Raw genomic sequence first — 26,353 nt, 5'->3', positions numbered from 1 at the left:
ACAAAACATAATAATAGTGACATTTCAGAAGATAAAAGTAAATTTGATTCCTTATCGCTAAATTTGAATCGCGTAAATTGATATCGTATGTACACAGTACCGCGTAAATAAGAGACCAGCGTAAAAGAAGTGCCGTGTACCAAAGAAAAGCAACTTGACCTGCGGCATCACCTATGCAATTCGGTAGCGAAATCGCCGACACGGTCTCGCTGGAACCCTGTAAATCAACCACGTCCCCGTTTTCGTCTGTTCGTCTAGCCAACGTGTTTATCGAGCCGCGAGCGTGATTTGGGGAGAGGACTACCGACGAGAGCAGTGCAAACGAAAGAAGTACTTACAGGTAAAAGGAGAAAGGAGGATGCGCGAAAGAAAGGGGCATCTCCGTGCGAGAACACGACACGCTCTCGAAGATGATGATGGGTCCATACAATGGGCAAGGTACACCGAGGAATACCGATTACGTATCTCAATCATGAGAAACTACCGGGGCGGGAATCGAAACTGGAGTTCAGTATAACCGCGCTGCCCCGCGGCCGCGACATGTGAGGTCCCTAGCTGCGCTCTGTTCCGGCATACCTCCTACTTTCCTTTGCCCTACCTTACCTTCTGCCACCCCATTTGATTTCCTGCTCTACCTCTTCAAGTCCCAGCTCCAGTGATTCTCAGCTTCCGCATGTTTCCGTCACAGCGAAACACGATCACATCTAACCACTATCTGATTTTCTGTTTGAGATCGATCGGGCAGAATCTGTTTGATCTTGAAAATATTGTACAATTTCAAGTAAATATGCTAGATGCTAACCTGTTCAGCCTACAAGGACTTGTATATAAATATTTATAAGAAAGTATTTATATTTATAAAACTTTGATCAGTTATTGGTACATTTACCGTACCTTTGCCTGAGTTTGCATTTGAAGTCGGCCAAGTAGAATTCCTTTTGACCTCGAAAATACTGCTTCGAGTACCTACGAGTTTAAAATATATCGCAAATGTATAGAATCTATTGTAGTTTGGCAGTAATTTATTTATAAATATTACACTGAATGTTGCTACTAAATGTTATATAAGAAGATAAAATAGTTAACGGTTAAGATTATATCTTCTGATAAATATTAGAAACTAGAAGATGTGCGGAAGAAATCCTTTTTATAAATTGCGTGATTTTACGTTGAAAGTTTAATAATGGAGGAAATGCTAATCACTCCTCATAAAGACACATTACGTTCTTGAATTTCGTGCTGAATATATATTTGGCACATATTCTACAAGGTATCATTAACTTTCACAATGTTTTTCGCAATTATTTTGTCGTTTGTTATCCTTTCAACAGTCCGAAGAGTTATGACAGGTAAAATGTAACGTGGTACTAATCACCGCTACAGCGTTCTGTAGAGACTACAGGATGAGTCACGCAATTGAAGACAGGTTATGTTTCGAGCGTATTTAACGATTCAGAAAAGTTGCTGAGAAAAGGTTTCACTATGTCTCTTTCTCTATAATTTAATTTTTTCATAGATACATCAATGTACTCCAAACATGCAGGTATATTTATTTTTAAGTACAATTGCATATCCTTTTACTTAAATCGATTCTTTCAATCGTTCATCGTACTGCGTAATATACATTATTATTTAACAATTATAATTAAAGTTTCAACGAGTAAGACCCATACGACGATTGTTGCGCGAATTCCTTGAAAAAAGGATGTAAGAAGAAAAAACGTAAATTCAAACAAATTCTCGAATATGTCTTTCATCGTGTGTTACGAATTCAAGAAAGTAGAAGAAAAATTGATAGTTCAAATCATTACTGTTGCTATCTTAATGATCAAGGTACAGTGCAGTTGTCACGCTTTGGTCAACCTTCTTTAAGTTTTGAGGGCAGAGAGACCAGGGGAATCGGCCGCAAGCTTTCCCTCGGTTCTTCCAGGAAACATGGTAGTCAAACCACATATCCCTGGGATTCGGTAAACATAGAACACCGCCGCTACGCAGAAACGAAATGTGACGCCAATGGTCGAGCATCTCACTTTAACACATTTCGCTTCGCTTGCGTTCTTCGTTGCGCGACTCGACGAATGACAAAGACGCGCCAAAATTGAGGCGTCACTGTTGCCATAACTACCGGCTGCGAGTTGGACATCTCCCCTTGCCTCTCTTCACTCAAAACTTGTCGGAGCTCCGCCAAGACGTGAGAACTACACTGTAGAACGTTGAATCTCGTTGGATGATTGATAACACTGTGGAACAAATTTGAACTTTTTTTGTGTCTTACAATAATCACTAGGTGATTCTTATAGAGTTCCTTACCTTAAATACGAATCCGAAAACTAAATAATATTACTCGTATATGTGTATTCACATATTAAACATCAAATTATTTAAAACAGAACGATCGTGGAAAGCTTGCTCATAACTATTATGAAAATTTATAAAACAATTAAACATTATATACACATATAAGAAGTAACCGGGATCCAAGTCTATACAACGCGTAGTCACGGCCCTTAATAGCTGTGACCGGCGAGCGATGGCCGTGTGGCGCCAAAATTCCGTGCACGCGCTCTTCACGGACATTTTCTTAACCTGTCCGAAAGAAATACCGTTCTCATACTTCCCGCGGAGACATTCCTCTTCAGAAATATCTGCAGAATCCAATGGTGCACAGCAAATTTGTGCTAGCCAACCCACTTTTCGTAGAAATGTAACAGAAGTGCATACGAAGTACGCGCATCTACCCTTTTTTAAACTTTGATCATCATTTACAAACATATAATGTTTGCTACATGTTCAGACAAGTCTCCTCTATTTTCTACGACAAATTTTAACTGCTTATCGTTTTTAATTTTCACGTAAGACTTGGTTTTCTGAAAAATTCGACCGTTTTTACAAAACCCCAGTGTTTTAGAAAACTGGACGTGACCCAGCAATTTGGTTTTCGGATTCATATTTAGAGTAAGAAACTCTATAAGGACCTCCGAGTGGCTATTGCAGAACAAAAATCATGTTCCACAGTGTAATTAATTTAGTCGATGTAAAGTGTTACGAGTGAATTTGGCGTTGTTTTCTGCATGTGTTTTGTATTTTATCGATTTATCGTAGTATGTCAGGTGTTATTCTATTTTGTATGGTTCTGTCCTTTCAATTCGATCTGTGGATTTCTCTACGTAATTCCATCAGATCTTGATACAGAATGATTTTTCTTGATAAGATATCGAATGGTTCAAGGACAGTTTTGACCTCTTATATTGACCTTTAGTGTAGATATTATTTATTATTTAATTGTATAGCATACAGTGACAGGCTGAAACCTACTAAACTGTCTACTTGATCTATATGCTTCTGCACAGCGCAACGTACATTGTTTAGACACGATATCATTGACATTTTCCTCTACCTGACTAAATTTTAAATACGGAATAACAGAATATAAAAGACGCTTAGTGTTTAACTTCATGAATAAAAATCTCTTTGTACCTTATCTTATTAAGTCAATCTACATTACGCCAGATATTCGGAGTGAAAGCAAGTTTCCAGTTTTCATACTTTACTACTTTAATAAATCCACGGATTTAAATACCATTTAAGCTCTTTAGTTTTTCTTTCAACTTCCAGCGCACTGTTCCATAAATATCATTATTTTTTATTACTTTCTATGCATGGTTAATTTTCCACATTAACTCTTATCACTCCAACTTCCAGCACGCTGGCAAGCTTAAGCCAACCTACTCAATTAACAGTAACACATTCATTTGGTATGCCATTTATTCACATGTCACTGTTTAACACTTTAACTCCAACGTCACTCGAATTCAGGAGACGCCACTTTTCACATGTAACTAAACATTAATTTTCTTGGTGACGTATCGAACAAATCAAATTCTGTTCGATGTATCAGATATAAGGAAGATAGTAGGGCAATCATCTGATGAGCAATCGTCATGAAGAATCTTGACTTTTAGTTTCTACTGTATTAACACTAACTATACAAATCGATCAAATGGCCGGTCTATTTTTCCTTTTGTTTCCATTTCCATTAAGAAAAATATATCATCGTATTGTTTATTTTTATTTTGTAACCAGTTATTTTGCTGACTATGGTACGAATAGGTATATTAGTACAAAGTGGCATTAAGGTTAGTTTTAAGAAAACTTGTTCGTCTGCTTGGAAGTTTTGATGAGCGTTTACTTGGCGGTCGACGTGTTAAGATAATTTTGCCTAATTTTGGCTTACATGGCGTTTCGCATACCGCTGAGATTGCCGTGTGCAAGTAACGAGCGATCAATAAAATCAGTAGTTCTTAAGGGATCGTACAGTACCTGAACGCGAAACCGTCTTTGCATTGGTCGCTCATTTTCCGGCCGCCTGAAGCTATTCTGTAAACGAAAACGGTGTATCGTTAGTTCGGCCCGAATACACGCGCGCTTCAGCCCTGTACCCTCGAAATACTGCCAAAGCGTCGCATTAATCTTGTTCTTCTTCGCGCAAAAGACTTTTACGGAGGGTCGAGCAAGTTCCCCTACAGTGAGAGCTTTACAACGGGAACAACCGGTCTAGGTGAACGAAACGCCGCTGCAAAGCATACTTTTCTTGTATACTTCGGATTCAATTCGATACTTTTATCCTGTATACACTATTACAACTAAGATTTTTTACTTTCGTCTAATTTCTTTCTTGTTTACTGTCTTCCTAAACATAAGTGTACAGGGCGTTTCGAAAATATGACCCGTATGTTTTCACGTGCAGCCGATATGTTAAAATAAGATTTCATTTACGATTTTATATCTAACATATTCACTGCTACACAATGGTCGGTAGTCGTTTATATGTTTTAACATAGTTTTTCTAAGTTAAATGTTATACATTATTATATTCAAAATTATAATCAAATAATAAGTGCTCGAGTAATTCGTCTTGGTCTCCAGATTTGCAAAGTAAAATAAGAATATCATTCTATAGAATGTTGAAATATTAATCCTTTTGCATAATGTTTTAATACCTTCGGAAGTATCAGTGGACTCTGATTTGAATAGCCTAATAGTGGAGTAGTGTAATTAGCAGCTTCATACAATTTTTAAACAATCATGTAAGATCAACCGTAAACATTTTTATCCGATTATATGATTTATGTATAATAGTATGATTTACATAGTGAAAACATTTGACTATACTATAGACGAATATAAAGATGTATGAATTAAAACTCAAAATAGTACTAACATGCAATCCTTTTACATTTTGATTTTGTTTTTTATTTTAATATTTGCTAAGACGTGCATACTCATCATTGGTTGATATTATTATACACTTTAGGGGAGATTTTTCAAAACCAAATTTCACAGTTAATTGATTAAAAACAGTATTGTTAAATACTCTAGATTCATATATAAAAAAACACTAGAACTACCGTCCCAGTCAAAATGACTGGTTTCAATCTCGTTGTTCCGCAATTATTAATACCTTAAAAACATTGAATATTCGAATTGATCTTGAAAAGAAATAGTTTCACTTAAATGCTACATCGAATGTCTAAAGAAACTGAAAACAATCCAGTATTACAATTTGTATACGGATTACATATTAATCGTATTAAATACTCGGTAGTTCTAGTGTTAAAGTACCGTATTATGCAATTAATATTTCTGTTACTCCAATTTTTGTTATTCGAGACTCTGTGTAACTCAAGTACCGTGTTATTCGAGAGTTGCCTGTATTATGTTAGTTGGAGATGTTAGAGCACAGTCAAACCTACTTGTTCATGGAGCTATCGCTAGCCTCGGCACGTCTCACACAAAGCTCCATGTATCTCCAAGGAAACCGTGAGTTAAGGGAATGTTTCTCGTCTTCGTTTGTGAAATAGCGAAGCGACTGTTTACTTACATCAACATGTACACGCGAGGTACGCATATTTCGCCATTTCTTACCGCAAAGTCAGTCTGTATGCGTGCACGCCATACACAATAGGCTAGAGTAAACCAATGGGCATGGTCGTATTGGAAAAGTACAGTCCCTGATAAAAAAATTAAGGCCGCCATATTTGTTACGCCACATTTTTCACGATAATCATAGTATTGGAAGTCTAAAAGGTAATTTGATAATAATTTCTTCGTCGTAGTGTTAACTTTTTGTACTCCAGAAACTTTTCATTGAAAATACTTAATATTTTCTAATATAATAAGATACAGACGATACTTTCTGAAGCTAACTTGACGAGAAATTGCACATAAATTGAGGAATAAAATTATTTCATTTCAATATTTGACATGTTGTTGCATTATACAAAGTTTAATATTAATTATCAGTTTACAGTTTTGCTGCGACAAATCAATTAGCCATTGAAAGACGTCTCTGGAGTGCAAAGGGTTAAGACTAACAGTTAATCAAAGAAATTAAGCTTGAGTTATGAAAAATTAATGAATGTCTGAAAACGACCAGACAAGAATCAGATTGCTGATTCATTGCTGGCTTTCTCAAAGATGATATCACTGATGGTCCTAATTTTGACATCATTACCCAAAATTTGGGTGCCAAATATTTTTGTATAGATTTAAAAACTAATTATGTTGGGAATATTTTGAACAAATCGAATTTCGTTGAATATGTGAGACGCAAGAAGCTTAAGAAAATAATTGCTATGAAAAACGGTAATTTTTCAATTTTTGTTAAAAAACTAAAAAACAGAGCAAAGATTCATATTTCATAAGCTTAAACTATATTTATGTACGATATAAATTTAGCACACTACAAATATAGCATAGCATAGCAGTTTAGTAAGAATAATTATTGAATCATGAATATTTTCTCAATCTTAAAAATAATATATAAGATTTTTTTAAGGTACGTTGCAACCAATCAATCTGATTTATATTAAAAGACACAATCATTTGAAACCTTGAAAACAGATTTTACTGCAGCAACATAATGTTATCAAATACTTAAATATATTTGAGAGTCTAATAGTGACACAGTCGAACGAGGACGATCAGCTATCACAGGTATATTACAGTCCTGCAATCGATATCCGATATCAAACTGCAACGCACATCAATAATTCAACTGTAACGTACCGCTAATATCTCCCTTTCAGATGTTACTCCTAAACATGAACACATTTAGGGAATAATAGTATTTACTCAAGGCTTCGTGCCACAGATCATCAACGTATGCCCAACACGTATTCAACTTGTAGGTACATTGTGAAATCCACGGACTCGTAGTTAGGACGATCGTAGATGATAATAAATATTATTTGCCAATGAAACTATAAACTTAATATTAAACTATTAAGAGTTTATTAGTAGAAATTTAACTATTAATAGAAAATTAATTAATATTTTACTTTTTCATTCGTTTGATCCTGAATAAGAAAAGATGTTTGCCGATCTTCCAAATTGCTGCTGATGGAGGTAACCTCTTCTTTTGGGTAAAACATAGATTTCTACATACAATGGAACCTCGATTACCCAATATAATTGAGCAACTAACAGTTTAGACAATTAGAAAACCTAAAAGAAATTTTGTAAACATATTTGTAAAATTATATCATATTATTTATATTGTAATATTCAATCGTATATATTCCAAAGTACGATATAATATATCGTTTTTTACTATATTGCCCGGTACTATTGCCCTTTACTATATTGCCCGGTTAATCAGTTTTTCCCCTTTTGTTTCTGTTTCCACTAAAAGAAATTTATCATCCAACTTGTTTGCCTCTATTTTCTAACCAGTTATTTGACTAATACATAAAAATTAAACAGAAAAAACGTGAAAGATTGAATTTAATTTATTGTTAGTCGAGTCTTCAAGCATATCCTAGCGGTAAGGGCTCAAGTTTATATTGTTCCGCAAGTCAGCATTAAGAATCAGCGCATGTGGGACCTGTCTCTGTCTCACGTACCACACCGACCGAAGTTTTGCAACGGAAGGTTTGCGGGTGCGCGATAAAATTTACTCGAACGCTTTATCAGCGTTGTCCAAAGCGCCGATCCGAAACGAAATCAAATCTGGTCTCAAAAATGTTACCTGCAATTGAGCATTCTTGCTCATAAGTTTTTACTTACAATCATTAGAATTACTATCTGCTTGTTATCTGCGTTTTATTGTTTTTATTATTTTAACAATTTATTTATAACATAATTATAATAAAAATGTGTATAATGTATACTGAAATTAATGTATACTTAAATTTAAGTTTCTCAATACATTATTGACCTACATTTTTACGTAGAAACTATCCCATGTCATCGGTTATTATTTCGTAATTAAATATAAAAGTGAAACAATCTAAATAAACTTCAATATACTATATTTATACATAATGAATTTAAATGAAACTTTGGACATATCTTTATATTCTATATTGCCCAGCGTTTCGAAAATTGGAATGGCTAATGCAAGTGCAAACACGAGTTAACTCGTGACCGATCAACAACGTTTGGGCGTGAAAACACGTGTTAATTTGTGACTGGTCAACAATGTGTTAATCAATAAATATATACATAGGACTAATTGATTTAAAATAAATATCAAAGTTCCAAAGTATTCGCAAAATTTGTCATTTACAAAATTGTGGAAGGAAGAAATATAACAAAGTATGGTATGTGTCTCTAAAAGTGTGTAATAAACTCGGAAACAAGCGAAATTGCGCGTTGCAAGTGTATCTCAGCTATCCCTGAAGTTACTCGGATACTCAGTCATAACTAACCAAAGAGCAGTGTTGTTATGTGCAAGAAGAAAATGGCCACGTAAAGACCAATAGCACAGGATACGGGGATAAGATAAACAGATGTTATGGCCAACAGTAGAGGGACAGCTTCAACGATTGTATTTACGGATTCGCGTGACTGTATGAGTCTTTTATTATTTTGTAGAACTTCAATAGATTGCCAAGCAGTATTTTCAAGTAGCTTTCTTTATTCTTGAGTATATTTGATATGTAGGTGGTCTCAATAATTTTTTTGAAGTTTCGAATTTTACAGGACCTAATCGTGTTAAGTATCTTACTCAATGAAAGATATATTTCAGAAATATTTTAGCAATTAATATTTTTTTACAGAATCTATCTATGTGAAGGAAATATACATTTTTATTTTTAAAGATTTTTAAACTAGTTATTTTCATCCTTTGACATTTTTCGATAACTGCAATGGTAATGAAGTTGTAGTTTAAACAATTGCATGAACCACCTGGTAGAAGGTACAAGATAAAGCAATAGGACAATAGATATCTAGAGATTATTTGCTTTTACTTGACCGAGTGTTATAGTCGTTCAAGCTTTTGTCCAATTGCTCGGAAATATTTTAATGTTCCAGATGCAGCTATGCAATTGTATTGTTATTCAGATACTATCTCATGTAAATGGCCCGGAAGAACATTTAGAATTCTACTTGCTCTTGGATTAACATTCTTCACTTACCTGTCTAGTATGTTTTTAACCTACTCGTTGTGAGCGTTGACAATAACCGATAATTATCCACTACATTTTATACAGCCGTACAATTGTCATTCTGAAAAATAATTCCAACGTAATTAAAATATTTGATAATATTATCAAAGTTATTAATATTATAAGAAGTTAACAATAAATAAATTAATTCTCAACTATAGGGCAATGTTTTCTATTTACCAAACCAATTTAACGAAATACATATTTGATGATGTGACATATTTGTGTATGTGACGAGCCATCACGCTGGTGTGAACGTGTTAAATAATTTCTCAAAATGCGAAAAAATAATCTTTCGTTAAACGTTTAAACGCGAATCCTTTTGGATACATTTTCGAACGAAATTTGATGTCAACCGGATTAGTTATAAGCAGATCCCGCATGTTTATGCAGTCGCATATCAAAATATGCAAAATACATTCAAAATATATGCAAAATATATGTAAAGTACCTATATGATGTGATAACGCTCATGATCAGGCTGCTTGTCTGATATATTCTTCAATCAGGATAGACTCGTCGACAAATTAATGCCGTGGAGCTAATTTGATACATGTTTTATGTGATGCGTAAATTATGTAACTAAGCATTGTTTACATATGTACTTCACAAATTATACCTGATATTTTTTATGTTATCAATAATAATGTCTGTTGTTCTGTTCTTCTACACTGCATTCATTTTAACGCTAATATAAAATGTACTTGATAGCCACTAATTTTTAGAATCGACTATTTAGAAGCGATTTTAAATTTTTTAATCCAACGACTAGAATATGTACAGAAACTAATAGATTTAGTCATCAAATTGATGTATTTTCTGGACATTTAAATAGCTTTAACAGCTCTGCCAAAAAACTAATTGGTGGGTGAAATTTCAAATTTAATTCTTTATTTCTTATTATTTTATTATTTATTGTGCATATAATGAAAGCATAGCTAACCATTATTAACTATGTATATTTCTTTCTTTCTTTCTTTCTTTATTTATTTGTTTGTTTATTTTTGCATTTATTTCTTTATTCCTTTGATAGGCGTGTACCCTTTAGCACAGACAATTTACAGATATAAATGAAGTGTAAAGAGTTTATAAAGCAGGAATTTTACAATATAATAAATAATAAGATAATATGTTGTAAAATTCTTGTTTTATGTTGTACAGAACTTTATGTTTAAAAGTTAAATATATTGTTAACAATTTTCTAGACGCTATCACTTAATAATAAATGTGAAATTTGCTTGCACTTTAATTATATCGATAATAATGTGCGTATATTAACCTGTCGCGCTGAAATGACGTGCCATGCACGTCGCAATGTTTTTGTTCCAAAATTGCCAACACCGTGTTACACACATCGATAATTCTATTGCATTACACATTCCAGATTACTTTAAAATTTATCATTCTGTACAAAATGATTAATAACCAAGATTAGTGAATCTCTCAAATCATTGCCAGCGCAAAGGGTTAATAATAAAAACCTCAGTTTATATTTTCTTCAAGAAATTACTCCAGCGGAGTTTCTGAGAACTCCTGTTTCCTAAAAAATACGAATAAATTAACTAACACAAAGTGCAGTCGTACTCCTTATGTTATTCAGTTTAAACCATGCGCTAGACATTCTACGTACAAGAGGTTGTGGTAAAGTGATCTTATTTTTCTCAAGTTTTAGCAAACATGAAACAGCATCAAGTTTCAATTTTAAACAATAACCCTTTTTAATTGCTACTATTTGTTCACGAAATGCACGGTCGCTGCAACTGTGACGTGATTTGTTTGTACCAATTGTTTGCATGCAAGGAAATTAGGTGTTGAGGCTCCTCGTCCGCATATTTTTCCAACGGTCGTGTTTACCATGTAACATACAGTTCTATCCGTTGTTTCCTGTTTTTCTGAAATCTAGATATTTCTTCCTCCACTTCGTTAATTTGAAAGGGTAAACATCGCCGTAATATATTTTTAGCTAGTACTGAAGTATGCATGCCAGCGTAAAGCTATTTTATTTTGAATATCTTCCATTGGCTTGTGAATCGTTATATAAAACTTTTGATTTATTTGAATTTTTTACAAGAAGAATATTCTACGAGTGCTGTTCGTAAAAACTAAACAATAAAAATCCTGTACATTTAATTTTTAACCCTTTGCGCTTGCAATCAATTTTTACATATGTAGTATAAGTAATTTTTCTTCTTAATAATTTTGTACAAAACGGTAGGATTCAAAACAATCTGAAATATGTAATGCAACAAGATTATCGACGTACGTAAAGCGTCGTTAGCAATTTTGGAACAAAAACATCTCGAGATACATAAATATGCAGGGTGAGTCGTTTGATCGTACACCGACATTTATTTGTTGGGTAAAAGAATCTTCGAAGCGGAAATTGTTTTGCGTCAAGCGTAGAAATTACGGTTGACGAAAATACGGTTGGTTTGACTGATACTGAATAACTTTTGTTTGAAACATTTTTTGTATGTGATAAATGGTTTACAAGTAAATTCAAGCAGCACGATTGGAAAACTTATCCTGTATAAGTACGAAGCACGTAATTCCAGCGTAAGAGTTTAACTTATCTATTCATGTAGAGATTAACATATTGCGTACTGGCTAAATTTCAGAAACCTGAGCTGCATGGCCGGTGACTTTCAACGAGATTAACGTGTATCGTTATATGTAAAAACAATTCAAATGTTTTATTGTTATCTAATATATTTTGAGCAAACAATCAGAAAATTTAATATTTTCTAAATGATGTGGTAATTAGTAAAGTTACATGGATAATTATTTACGTGAAAACCATATTTTCCATTCATGTTACGCGATGCGTTAACTAGATTCGTAAATGTTAGATCAAATCACATATTAGATTACGATTATATCCGCCTATCCGAAAACAGCATTCGATACTATGGAAAAGTTCCGTTTTTATGAATACCCATGCACCGAATGTTTGTCAATGCATATTCAACAGTAAAGCGTGCGCATGTGAACACTCTGAGGCTCACCGAGAGACTACTGGAAAAAAGTTTATGTATCATTTGTGTTTTATCCATTAGTTGTTGAAATTTAAATTGATACGAACATTATAACAAATATCAATGACTTTCTTTCGAGATCGTATAAATTTGTAATTTGTGTCAATATATTTTCATGGAAACGTGTACATAGACTGCAATGCAATTGACACAGGTGGAATATTTTGTGTACGTTTTCATGTTATATATTTTAGTGGTTTCTAGCATCGTCTTTATTTAATAAATAATCAAATAAGTAATTAATGTAATAAATAAAGAATCAAACAACCAGTTAATGTAATCAATAAATAATCAAGTAATTAATTAATACAATCAATAAATAATCAAATAATCAATTAATACAATCAATAAATAATCAAATAATCAATTAATACAATCAGTAAATAATCAAATATATTAGTGAATACAATGGTATTTACTATATATTCCAATTATTTCTATGTTTACCAATCACATTCTATCATCAGTTATGCAAAAAGAGTTAATAGCAACCGTATAAAGTTCTGGATTGCTGAAAATTCTACACAGCTCTGATCCGCGCGAAGTTCTAATACGTTAAACATGTTTTGTCCAGTTCTGGGTTCTGGGTAGTTCTGATCAATTCGAAGTTCCACTCAGTTCTGCTTAGTACAGTGCTGTGTTTCGGTCAACGTATCGTTTAATTCTGATTTCACTTGCAATACAGTTTTTCTTCTGATTCTAATACGCTATTCCACGTGAAATGATTTTAAAAAATATCTTTGGTAGGATTAAAAAAGAATTGTTTTTCATGTAGGTCATACAGGGCTTTACAGAAAGAGAACAGGAAAATACGTCCCAGAGTGTGATTAAAAATTTCAGTTGGACAAACGATCCGCTTCAATTGCACCGCTCTCCATCCCAATGGTACTTTGTGGTATATTTTATGAAATAAAGCATTTATTTGATCCAGAGGTGGAAATTATCCTATCATTCCAGCGTTTTGTTACAATTTATTACTGGTTATTCATTTTGATTGAATTTTCACCAAAAATGAAATAAAGAAGGATTTGGTATGTTACCTTTCCTTTGCGTGTTTTTCTATAGTGTGTCAATTCCTATCGAGCAGGGAATGAACTCTTTCCGTTCCCAAAACAGAACTATTATCTTACAGTTACCCTTATGTCGTTAAAACTAGAACTATTGGTTAGGTTCAAATGACTATTCCAGAGTTTTTATTCTACGATTACTGAAATTATAAACACTTATTAAAAATTGTAAATTACTAATAAATTCGTATATTTTTGCAAATAAAGCAATGGAATAAATCGCTCAAATTGCTCGATACATATATTATATATTGTATTTTTATATATTATGTTGGTGATAAAAAAGACAGTAAAAATCTTTCACTTTTCGGTTCTTCCGTATGCTTTCCATTTATGGTAATCCTCGTCGTCGTTGTCGGCGTAGAATGAAGCCAAGAGGAAAATATGACCGGTAAACGAGGTGTGGTAGACGACAACTTATGAGTCGAGTTAGTAGAAAGCGTAAATCCGTATAGCACTTAATAACTGCCGAACCTTGATTGTCTAATCCACTCGAATCGCTTCACTCCTTATAATAACATTTAAGTGCCTGGAGTGGAGTCGAGAATGGTGAATTCATTTGTAAATGTTTATCCTTTCAAGGGGTAATTCTACATGGCAAAATATGTAATACGAAAATCGAGGATGATGAAATTGTAATTACCTACAATTAGAATTCATTTGTAGATGTTTATCCATTTAACTCCTTACACTATCATATCGTGTCAGACTCGTGATGACAATTTTAAACTGAATTCAACAGATCTAAATATCATTTAGTTTTTTTGAATAGAAATTAAATACTGCTTTCCTATTGCCAATCATTAACCATTAGAGTAAACTTTAATTAGAGTAAACTTCCATTACCATTCGAGTAACTATTAAAGTAAACTTATTTTTCTACTAAGTTATGAACAAAAAAATAGTTTCATCAAGCACAGTTATAAAAGAAACCATAAAGTAAGGGGTTAAGGGGTGATTCTACGTGGAAAAATAAAATGAATTTGCAATAAGCTATGATTAAAATTTTTATTCTAATTTTTCTTTGGTTACTGTATGTGATGCTTTAAATTTCTCGTTTACATAGCAATTAAGCTTTCGAAACATTGTGTTCGACAAAGAATATAATTTAATTCGTTTATATATAATTGTTCACGTTTTATTGTTCTTAAATGATGTACCAAGTACGGTTAGCAGGTCTTACATAGACTTTATCCGTGATAACAAAAACCCATAATACATTGTTTCCCAATTATGATACGTAACTAATATTTTTTAATTGAACAGTGTTTCAATAATTTCAATTAATTCACACGTTCATTTTTTTCTTCTACCGTGAAATTGAATGTACTGATCTGTTGTTATACATATAAGCATTGATTATTGCATTCGGTTTCAACAAATTATATTTGCTTCTTGAATTACATATACACTATATTTTGTTCTTACCAAAATACAAAGTTTGAAAACTAACTTGCTTTGGAGACTAATAAAAAATTTGAAAATTAGTCATTATTTGCATTGCATCTACCAAATTGTCATATTATTTTTCATTTTCATAACCATTCTTGTGATACATTTTTCTGTATATAAAACAGCTTGCATTGAACTTCAAAATACTTTATTGTATTAGTATATTTTCGATGAATGCGTGTTATGAATGTTTTTGCTTAGGAACAGCTCACGTTTACTTTTTAGTAGAAACACTTTAATTTTCTTTCCGTTTGTCACGATACGTTTCATTTTGCCTCGTCTCCCCCGATTAATTTCTAAATATAAAAAATATATAATATATAGTACGATATAATTTTAGTGTTACACGAGTAAGAACTAGAAAAGGAAATATTATTGAATTTAAGTATATAAAGTTTAATCAATATGTTCGATCGTGATAGTTTCTGATCACGGTGAGATAAAATGATTATAAGCATTTGATAAATGCATGAAACATCTATTTATCCAAGTAGCTATGGTGACCTCTGCACTTTTCTGTGCGTCCAAATTGCGCACTAAAATTCACGCTGTATATCGTTTTTCTATAATATTCGTTTTATTTTTTTATTCGTTCCTCGTATTTTGTCTTGTTCTCTGAATATTTTAAACATCTTGAAATTTACGAATATACTTCGGTATTCACTAAAATTGCAATTTAACTAGCAACTACTTTTATGTAACTACTTTTTCCACGCGACGAGTATACTCGTAGTAACACAAGTTATTGCCATTTTTTCATGAGGAATATACTCGTCGATCACAGCTATATAACTAGTTATTAAAAGTGTTTTATATTCTTTTGCTTTGGCCAGTGATGTTCGTAATACCGTATGGAATTTATTGGTATTAGATGGTTGGTGCATGGTTTTTCATTAACTATCGTTAACAACTTCGCTTACCGGTCATATTCCCTCTTCAGTTTTATCACTCGATAGCGATGCTTGTAATTCAACCGGTACGTGCCGTCTACTAAAGTAGAAGTGCTATTTGTGTATTCCAAGAATCGCCATCGTATCCGACGACCGTAAAAATCACTGTAATTCAATCCTTATCTAAGTATCGATGTTCCATCACCTTTAGAATTGATATATGATTGAAGAGTTTTTCTAAAAAAATACGGTAAATGCTAAAATTGGAAAATTTTATTTATTATTTTGTAATATACAATTTCGGTGCAATTTTTGATTTTTGTAATCAGTTATCAATAATACTGACAGTACTGACAGAAATCATCATTACGGCAATATTACAGTATACTCATCGTAATAGTATGTAATTTTCTTCTTCCTTCCGAAAAATTCGAAGCTTTATACTTACTATCTTTTCTACGAATACTGTTAAATTATCAAAAATTTTTGTGTGGGTTCGTGAAACGATATGACATAAAAAAAATTCTCAGCGATCGTCTATGGTGGATAACAACATGCAAACTTGTGCTTTAAAATGTAAATTGGAAAACCTATTTAACCCTTGTGCTGCGACGTAAGGATATATACAAATCGATACTTTTTACTAAATTTAAATTTCAAAGTAAATCTGTTACCATATAAAAAAGTTTAGAAGAAAAATGATTTATATGTTATACAGCCGTATGTATTACTATAGAAGACAGAATATTAAAAATAACAACTTCTAATTGTTTTTAGACTTATGTCACACTTAAAATAAAAACTTGTAATCTACCTGCGCAATGAAAGTTAATTGAACATCTTGCATATTCGTAAGTACATTTCTTAAAGTGTCGCTGTCCATTTACAAATCATCTTGTTTAAATAAAAGTAATGAAATCGTTTTACCAACAATGAACTACAGTTTCTCGAAAATTTTGTTCATTATTTCTTCACAGTTATGTTAGCCTCTCTGAAATGGTTTTATTCGAAATTCGACGTGGATATCGATATGAAAAAGAAATGAAGAGAAGGAAAATGTATTCTCCCTTCAGTTTTTATTCTTCCTTTTCTTTCGTCGAGTCTCTCTGCTATCGTTGGAACTGGATCTTCCTGTTGACCTTATTTTTCTTTGCCAGACCGCGTATTTTTAATAGCAGGAGGCATCAAACAGATGTCTTCAATGGCTTTTCCATCTTCATCGTCGATGGCGACCCTCGAACGAAGAAATCTTTTCACGAGTTTATTAATTGCTTTGAGACTCCTCTTTTCTAGATTTTTTCCTATTTTTTCACGGTACAGCAGTGCAAAGGTTTTCAAATCCCCTTAACACTAAACGTACCGGCACTTTGTTCATACTTATCTATTTCTAATCAAATAATTGGTTATGAAATGACCGTAAACAAGTTAGATAATAATCTTTTCGTAGTGGAAATAGAAACAAATGGAAAATTGTAAAACAGAGTAATTGAACAATTTAATGATTGATGTAAAGTTAACACTAGATTTACAGATGTTTATTGTACGGTTTATTCTATTGTTTCTAGAAAAATTAATGTTCTTTCGTTTAGATCATGGAAATTAGGGATTTATAAATAGACCAAATAATGTTTCTAAAATTCGATATGTATCAAAGTGACGTGTTTCGTAAACCTAGTGTTAAATGGGTGAAAGAAAATGTAAAATTCTGAATTAAATATAAAAATTGTTATTTGACCAGTCACTATACGTTCAATGTTAAATGGCATTATTACTAATAAAAGTAAGTACATGCTTTTGGTGATAATTGAGGCAAATAAATTGAATATCTATCCATGCATCGTGTTTTTCTCTTCTCTTTTATATTGTAGTAAAAATTCCAAAGATATTCCCCGCGTGCATACCTCGATAATTACTGAAAAGAGGATAAAAGTCAAATATTTTATCCAACTAACGGGCACGGATGTTTTACATTTTTCTAAACGAGTGAATATTTGATAGATGTTGATAATTTGCTCTCTCAGTATTTTCATCAAGTAAAAACTTATAAAAACTACGATAATCAAGATGCAAATACATGTAAACTGCGAATTCCATTCGTCGAGTATTTAAATAATCATGTAGAAACCAACAGGTAATTACCTGTTATTATATCGAGATGCTTTGCCTCGATCGTTACATGGTAAAGTATCAAAATTTTCAATTCCTATTAATCCTCTCAGAATGAAACTAACTTCAAATGGTTCGAACTCTCTAAACACTATCGACATTGCGGTTTAGACTCAATAACAAGTTTCGAATAGTTGATTTGAACCATGGAATTCAATGACCGTACTCAACATTTTATTCTGTCTTAACGCTACGTATCTACCGCAAGCCTATTAATCGGCTTTTCGATTTCAAATGCTTAACAATCGGTAACTCGTTAAAATTACGCTAATTTGAAACAAAAGAAATCAAAACGACATTACAAGATTCCCTTATGCTTTGATTTAAAAATTAAAAAGCTTTACAAGTAAAAACGTACTGTTTTACTACTCCTACGTGATGACGAGAACTGTATTTTTTAGTTAATGAATGCTTGCCTTGATCAGGAGCGGTAAATAAAGTGTTAAGAACCCTACTTTTTCATTATTTCTAGCATTATGGAAGTGTTCGTAAAGAGTTTCAATTGCACACGCTCTGATAAGCAACAGGTATTATTTCGCCGAAAGCACATTTATGCTGACACAGTAAGTGAAAAGATTCTACAATCCAAACGTTTATATTTATTCTACATAAAATTTGTAAATAAAATTAATATTTTTTTCCAGAAAAATATACAGTCCTTTTTAATAATTGTTCTATTAATGGTGAAAAAATAACTAAAAAAAAAACTCTCGTGGAGTATAATAATCGAAATAATAATCTCTGTACAATTACAGTTATAGATTGATGAGCAAAATAGATAGAGTTGGTTAGTTTCGTCGCTTATTTGTTCTATTAATGAATATAGAGTTACAATTAGTCTTTAATACATAACAGTCATGTAAACGTTTATAGAAATGCGCATGTATTACAAAAAGTTAGAAAATGGGATGACGATTGAGTGAATTAATTGTGTATCTCTCCTGTTTCATATCTCGAAAGTGTATCCAATTAAATTAATTGAATCGTTTATTTTGAAAGCGAGTTAAGTCCATTTTAAAATAAAATCAAGTTAATCATTATAATAGTTACAATTTCATATACTTTGTTTATTCTTTAATGGTTTTTTTACCTTTTTTAAGTGGCGTTAAGCCACTTTGAAAATAAACGGTTCAATTATCCGATTTAACACTAGAACTACCGAGCATTTAATACGATTAATATGTAATCATTATGTATGTAAATTATTCTTCAGACGATGTAAATTGAATGCAAATAGATGTATGTAAATTAGTTTCTTTAGACATTCATTATAGTATTGGAGCTAAACTATTTATTTTCAAGATTATTTCAATCATGTTCTCTCTTGTTTCTGTTTCCACTAAGACAAATTTATTATCTAACTTACTTACCTTTCTTTTGTAGTTAATTATTTGCCTGCTTACAACAGAAATAGGTATACAGAAAGTGCCGGTACGGTTAGTGTTAAAATATAGAGATAAAATATAACCAAATTAAAATCCTACTGTACTTCTACATTTATGAGGAAGGCATGAACGACATTACTTCTGCGAGAGGTCAACATAATCCTTAGAAAAGAAGAAAAACCGAACAGCAAGAAAGCACGCGAGGATAACGTGTTTTGAACGCGACAGTTTAACTTGACGACCTCACTAGCTATTCAAAAATTGGGTTTGTTAAAACAACATGTTCCGGTCGTGTCAGTTAAGTGGAAAGATGAACTAGCAATCCCAGCGGGTGGTCGTTGTGATAGAACGGGAGGGACGTGGGAAACGTTAAAAGCGTTCGAAACCATTTTTCCGCATCGATGTCCCCGTGTTACGGCGAGGTTCCTACGATAATGCTTTTATTACAAACCTTGTTATTAAACGTAACGCAACCGACGATCAAAGCTAAAGCATTCCCTCAAAATTCGTGTGCCTCGAAGTTAATCAATTTTACGTTCTGCAACGATACGCAACGTGTTTCACACGCCGACGTCGGTGTTTCAACAGTATCTTTGACGATGAATAACCGAACACGGCTGGTTAAATTATTTAATTTTAATTTCAACACGGCGAACGCAGCGGTTTGCTCGCCATTTAAGTATCGAGTCATTCCATAAATAATGCAATTTTCGTGTATTTCTTTTTATTTTGTGAAATTGAGATAAACAGAACATTTTTTAATCTAGAATGTTTCTCGTTCATTGTCCATAAATCATTTGTCTGTATAGTATGATTGGATTAAAAAGGTTTTTGTTTATTTTAATTTATCAAAAAAACAGAGTACAGGTACTGTTAGAGTGGTGGAAAACAGGTTGTATCGCCGAGGTGGCACTATGCAGCTCGTATATCATGAGTTAATCCTAAAAATCAAAAAGTCACAGGGGCAAGAGGACTTTTCCACTCAGGATGCTCGCGTCAATAACTATAAAACAACAGTTGATGTCATTGGCCGAGCCGCATGACGAAGAAAGTAGGCGGGACAGAATGCGACGGAGTTAGGTGTAACGAACATTGACGTCGAATTTCGTTTCTACGCAACGGCGGCTTTTTATGTTTACCGCAATTCTCCTTGCCCCTGTGTACTTTTAGCTTTTAGAATTGACTCGAGACGTGAGAGCTGCACAGTACAGTTGGGAGATGACTTGATGTTTAGCGGAACACACAGGAGCAAGAGGTGTCTTTCTAATTTACAGTTTCATAGTTTTGATTGGTTACGCGTAACTGTATCGACGAACTGTAAATCAACGATTGAAAATATTAGAGACTAAGACATAAAATCAACAGACAATTGGGTGAGAAGAAATGAAAACGGATCAATCATCCGAATTTCTCAGTGTAGCCATCAAGTAATCTCCTAGCAGTACGTGTTCTCGGACATTGACGCGTTTTATCCTCGAACGATCGCGTGGTGCTGGCCTACTTACATTTGGGCACCTAGATCCGCTTGGCGGAGCAAGTGGTACATTTAATACTTTAACTGCCACGTCACCCAAATTCGGGTGACACCATTTTTTACATAAACTTAAACATTCATTTTCTTAGTAACGTATCCGACGAATCGAATTTTGTTGGATACACGAGATATAAGAAAGACCGTAGAGCAACCGTTATAAAGAATTTTGACTTTTTAGTTTCTGTTTTATTATGAAAACTGTTTCGACTGCATACGAGTTTGAGTATTTACCTGCCAGTCAAAGTGTTAACTAAGTTGTTCGCGAGGAAGAATTATGAAATTCCCAATAGTTCCGAACATTCAACTTGGTTGCGTCTAATCGTATGTGTTGGACTCTCGTTTTCGACTATATTCATCGCCGCTCTTGCACCCCTAAAATAACGAATTTCGCCCCCTTCTTCGATGCGTGGAAAAGGAACGACCGTAGAGTGGGTGCAAGAAGCTGCTGAGTTTTTTGGAAAAAGCGCAAGTCTAGCAACGGCGGAAAATCCCGTTACCTTGGTACCATGTGCGAGTTCACATGTCCGCGAGTGACCTTCGACGTTGCGTGAAAATTTGCATGGTTTATGGCAGGGACACCTTCTAACGGGGCGGCAAGTCCAAACCCGGTCTCTACGATCGGCGGCGGGTCAGGCCCTAGCTTACCGCCCCTTACGCTCAAACGTTCTCGCCCGTGTCATAAACCAAGCCCATACACGAAGCCGTAACGCGACCTTTTAATGATCGACCGTCTTATTTTATTTCGCGACGGGACACAGGTAATAAAGAAGTATAGTGCGAATAAAAATTCAGTTAATGCGAGGTTCGCAAGATTTCTTTTATCGATACGATGTTTTACATAAAAATGAAACCGTCCAAACATGGATCAACGTGAATTAATAAAGACTTGAACAAAGTACTACGAGTTTATCATTACACGTACAAAAATATGAGAAAGCAACAGAAAATGCAATCCACGCTATTAAAATACTTGGTTAAATAATAAACGTGTTCATTTTAGTATAAATTAATCAAAATGAATAAAATACTTATAAAAAGGCATATTTAAAAATTTCATAAATAGATTTTATTTATAATCCTTATGAATAAAATATATAATATTATATTATTTATTATATAACATAATATTTATAAGAAGGTATATTTAAAAATTTCTTAAATAAATTTTATTTATAATTCTTATATGTCAAATATTCGAATAATACGATCGTATTCTGTGATTTATTATTCGCACTAACTAAATACATGTACATTAACACCGCATTATTTATATGATAACCCAATGTTACTGCGTCGTCCAATCTCTGTTTCTCGCCACATTACACCTGTCCCTCCATTTACATGGCACTTCTGTTACGCGAGTCTCTTGTTTACGCGGTAAATTATAACACTATTTACATGGTACTATTTACACGCGGTATGTATTTAGATGGTTCTAATTTACTGACAGCGAATTAAAACTTATTTTTGTTTTCTGAAATGTCATTATTATTATTATTTTGTTAAAATGTGCAAAATAAATATGTATTTCTAAAACTTATACCAGCTTTTCTTTCCTATATTTTATTTTGTTTTCTACTGGCAGACTCTATTAACGCGATTTTCATTGATGTAAAATGAATCCACGTACAATGGACGCTCCGCGTATATGGAGGGACAGGTGTATGTACATATGTAGTTAGTTCACATCGCAGGTCGGGACCCTTTTTTGAATACACTATTTACGGATCAAACGTAGAACGACAGACCTTGATTCCCGAATACTGAATAACGTTTATTAACCCCTTGATTTACGATTTCTTTTTTTTTCTAAAGTAACTTTACATCAATAATTTACCCTAAAGCAAAGAAGAATTCCAAATTTATCTATATCCGCGTTTAATAGTATTTAACACGTTGAACACCGCACAATTTCACGGAACAAAATACACGAAATTAGGGAACATATAATATTGAATTATTGAATTGAACTACGTTATTGTTATTGCACGTTTATCTCGTTGAATGTTACTGCTCTAGGTAATATTATTTATAATATGGAAATCTAATCATCGTTTAATTGAGTGAATTATAGTGATTTGATTTGGTTGGGGGTCACCGGTGGCTTCCATGGCATTCAACGTGTTAATTTGTACCAAAAGCAATTCAACGACATTCAAACCTTCTATCTTCGATTTGGGGACTTCCTCACAAGTCTAACTCGATATTGTACGGCATGGGGTTAACACGTTGACTGTCACGAAAATTTTGAGCGTCTTTTATAATGTTACTTATTCTTTCGTAACCAAGACAAATTGAATTAGAATCAATTATTAATGATTTGATATCATAGTTCTTCAGTTATGTTATTATTTAGTTACTTGTGTGATTAAATATTTTCATTCGGCATCAATATTTTATTATTATTGCTTTCAAAGAATCTAGAAGCTCCGGCCGTCGATGACCACCATGGCGGTCAATATGTTAGTGCTACGAAATAACATTTATTCATCTTTCGTGTAACATAGACAGCTTATCTCGTTTCGAAGAAACTTAACTTCGTGAATTCAATTGGTACGAAATGTATTTTGGATAAATTAAGTATAACAATAAACAAGGTACACGTAGATGTTTATATAAAACTATAAAATGACAGGTGATAAAACATCCCTAGGTAATGTAGTAATTTATGATACGATTCAAAGGTCGATAAGAAAATTTCATTATAATTTACATAAAAACAGTGGACAGATGGGCGTACGTTAGGTCACGGTGCGTGTCAATTTATCGTTCGTTCTTCCATAGGTCCACCCGGGAAACGAGGTCCTGCTGGACAAAGAGGGAAAAAAGGAAAGAAAGGAGACGCCGGGGAAGTAGGCCCTCAGGTGAGTACATCCGCTTCTACAGCAGGAAGCACTACGATCCTTCCTCCCGTAGCGCATCCGATATGCTTCTATGTACGTACCTTGTACTGTAACGTTTTCGTATTTTAGAGTGCAGTTTTACGCATGTTGTATTTACTGACGGTGTACAAGCGAATCTTCTCGAATTCATAACCGACGATAAACACGTTATGTACGCGCGGCTGTTTCCGAACGATGATACACGCGTCCACGATGGATCGAACATGATAAATTCATCAGACTTATCCTCCTGACTACCGGATTTTATTTCTTTTTCAATTTCGCAGAAAATATAATGTCGTAAAGAATTAAGGTAAAAGCACCAATAGTTGACTATGCAGTTAAGACAAATTTTCTGCGTGAATAAAAGTAAACGCTTGCTCCTTTATTAAATAGCGACTCAATGCAGGAAATGCTGTTTAAACTTTTTACATTATGTAACAAAGCAAACTTTTTTGAAGTAATTATATTATCTAAATTTGACAGACATTTTTGAAAATTCAATACTGCGTCAGAAGTTGACCATCCTTGAAAACGAAAAAACTATCTAGTGATTAACCATATGTCAGTTAGTAGTTGACCGCTTATTGCAAAACCAAAAACACTAAAGGTGATTACTTTAATATTATTTATTTGCAACGATTATGACGAATTACAAATAAAAAGACAAATGCAAATGAAAAGAAGTTAATCTTTTACTATGAATTATACACTGTTTCTTAACGACAACCTTAGGGAAATTACAGTACGGAAGCATAAAAGCAACATTAATGAAATAAATCGTCAGTTTTTACGATAAACGATTTAATTCAGATAAAAGTGTATTGGGTCGGTAGATGTTGCAGCATATTCATTGCGGCTTTATCGAATGATTGTTATTTTTGAAAACCATATTTTTTCCTTTTTTTTGAAAAATGGTCAACTACTGCTGCCACGTCTATTACTGGTGCCTTTACCTTACTCGTAATTAAGAACTCAGAAGAATAATGAAAATTAATTCTCTCGGAATATTTGAATTTTTGTTATATTACAATTATAACAGAAATTATGTAAGATCTTTGTATTATCAATATTCTTAATAATATGTATTTATTGCGAAGGCAGTCAGGTGGTTATATCAGATTTCTAATTGTTTCAATTCGAGTATTATGATTCCATTAAAACAATAATTATTCCATTTTCTTTAATATGCATCAATCGATAAATGACAGTGCGAACGAAAGTTTATACATTTCTCATCTGTATACAAAAATGTTTAATACACACTACCGGTCAAATGTTTGGGACCAATACATAGGTTAAAAGAAAAACTTCCATTTTTTGTAAACGACCTTTATTGGAGAATTTTTCTCTATGATAAAAGGACATGGACATATGCTAATTAGTTAAATATAAAGATGTATACTTTTTGTTGTTTTATTTTACATACTTGTAAGATATATAATTTTTAGTTTGTCACGTTACATATCAAGTGGTTCCAAATTTTTGATCGGCAGTGTACTTCCGCACTTTTGATGAAATCAAGCATAATTTCCATTGTAAATGATATTATAACTGCAAATTTCTATTTATTCGAGTTCTGATTTGTTATTAAAGTGGAAATTACTATGACTACGTTGATAATAAAAGTGTTTTTGGTTATAGCAAGATTGAAAATAAATGTGACGTACATTGGTCCACGAAAGTATTTAGAATACAGAGAAAATCATTAACTTAATAAAATCATTCCACCTCAGATGCGTATTATTCGATTTGAATACAATTTACTCGCGTAATCCACATGAGCACTTTATGCATCAAATTTCAAAATATCCCAAAGATTCCATTTGTATTGTGCATCATATTTTATATACTTTCGTAGTCCAGTATATAAACGTAAGTAAACGATATATGAGCTACCCATTGGCCAAATCGATTAACTCCCTTTTTGAATTTTATAAGATTTTATCGTTAAAAACCTTCATTGGTTTCTGACTTTCTATATTTAAAATAAATTTTCTTATTATTGGGTGAGATACTACGAAATAATAAAAATTCTATTGGCAATACAAAACTTGCAGTAATAATAAACATTATTTCGAAGTTACACTGTTTTATTCATTTTACATATTCTTTAAATGAAAGTTACACTTGTAATAATTAAGTAAAATACGTTCAATAATAATTATTTAATTTTCTATTTAAAAGGAAATTTTGATAATCAATGTATAGCTACTGCATCACCTTCCTCTACTATTTGTTTTGAGAAGCTAACCAATTTTGCTAATGAGTGGCTCATATCACGTGCATGCTAAAATGTGTATCTACGTACATTTATGTCATGTAAACACAGAGCATATGTTCGTGCGAAAAGTAAACTGATTGCAATGAAAATATCCTATGCAGAGGATGGAAAAGGAAATGAAGAATATTAATGGTATTAGATCAACAATTTGTACAACTGTTAATTAGACGCATTTCAAGCAAAGAAAAACGTGGTACTCATAAGTT

At 32.9% G+C, this 26,353-nt stretch overlaps 1 protein-coding gene and 1 long non-coding RNA gene across 15 annotated transcripts in view; one reads left to right on the top strand and one right to left on the bottom strand.

The window, feature by feature from the left end:
• Positions 1-15,987, bottom strand: part of LOC143175017 (uncharacterized) — a 66,819-nt gene extending 50,832 nt beyond the window's left edge. Inside the window, exons 1-2 of the long non-coding RNA XR_012999582.1 lie at positions 15,927-15,987; positions 9,423-9,513 (exon numbers count right to left, since the gene is read on the bottom strand). This is a non-coding gene — a long non-coding RNA (uncharacterized LOC143175017). The remainder of the gene's footprint in view (positions 1-9,422; positions 9,514-15,926) is intronic.
• The window catches only part of LOC116428670 (uncharacterized), a 340,086-nt gene that overhangs the window by 228,133 nt on the left and 85,600 nt on the right, over positions 1-26,353 (top strand). For all 14 annotated transcript variants that reach the window (XM_076371668.1, XM_076371669.1, XM_031980617.2 and 11 more), the window contains one exon: positions 23,766-23,845. In XM_076371668.1, the coding sequence (XP_076227783.1) occupies positions 23,766-23,845 (80 nt within the window). The remainder of the gene's footprint in view (positions 1-23,765; positions 23,846-26,353) is intronic.

This window comes from Nomia melanderi, chromosome 10, assembly GCF_051020985.1.
Source record: "Nomia melanderi isolate GNS246 chromosome 10, iyNomMela1, whole genome shotgun sequence".
In the NCBI taxonomy this organism is placed as follows: domain Eukaryota; kingdom Metazoa; phylum Arthropoda; class Insecta; order Hymenoptera; family Halictidae; genus Nomia; species Nomia melanderi.
This window is presented reverse-complemented; position numbering and strand designations above follow the sequence as displayed.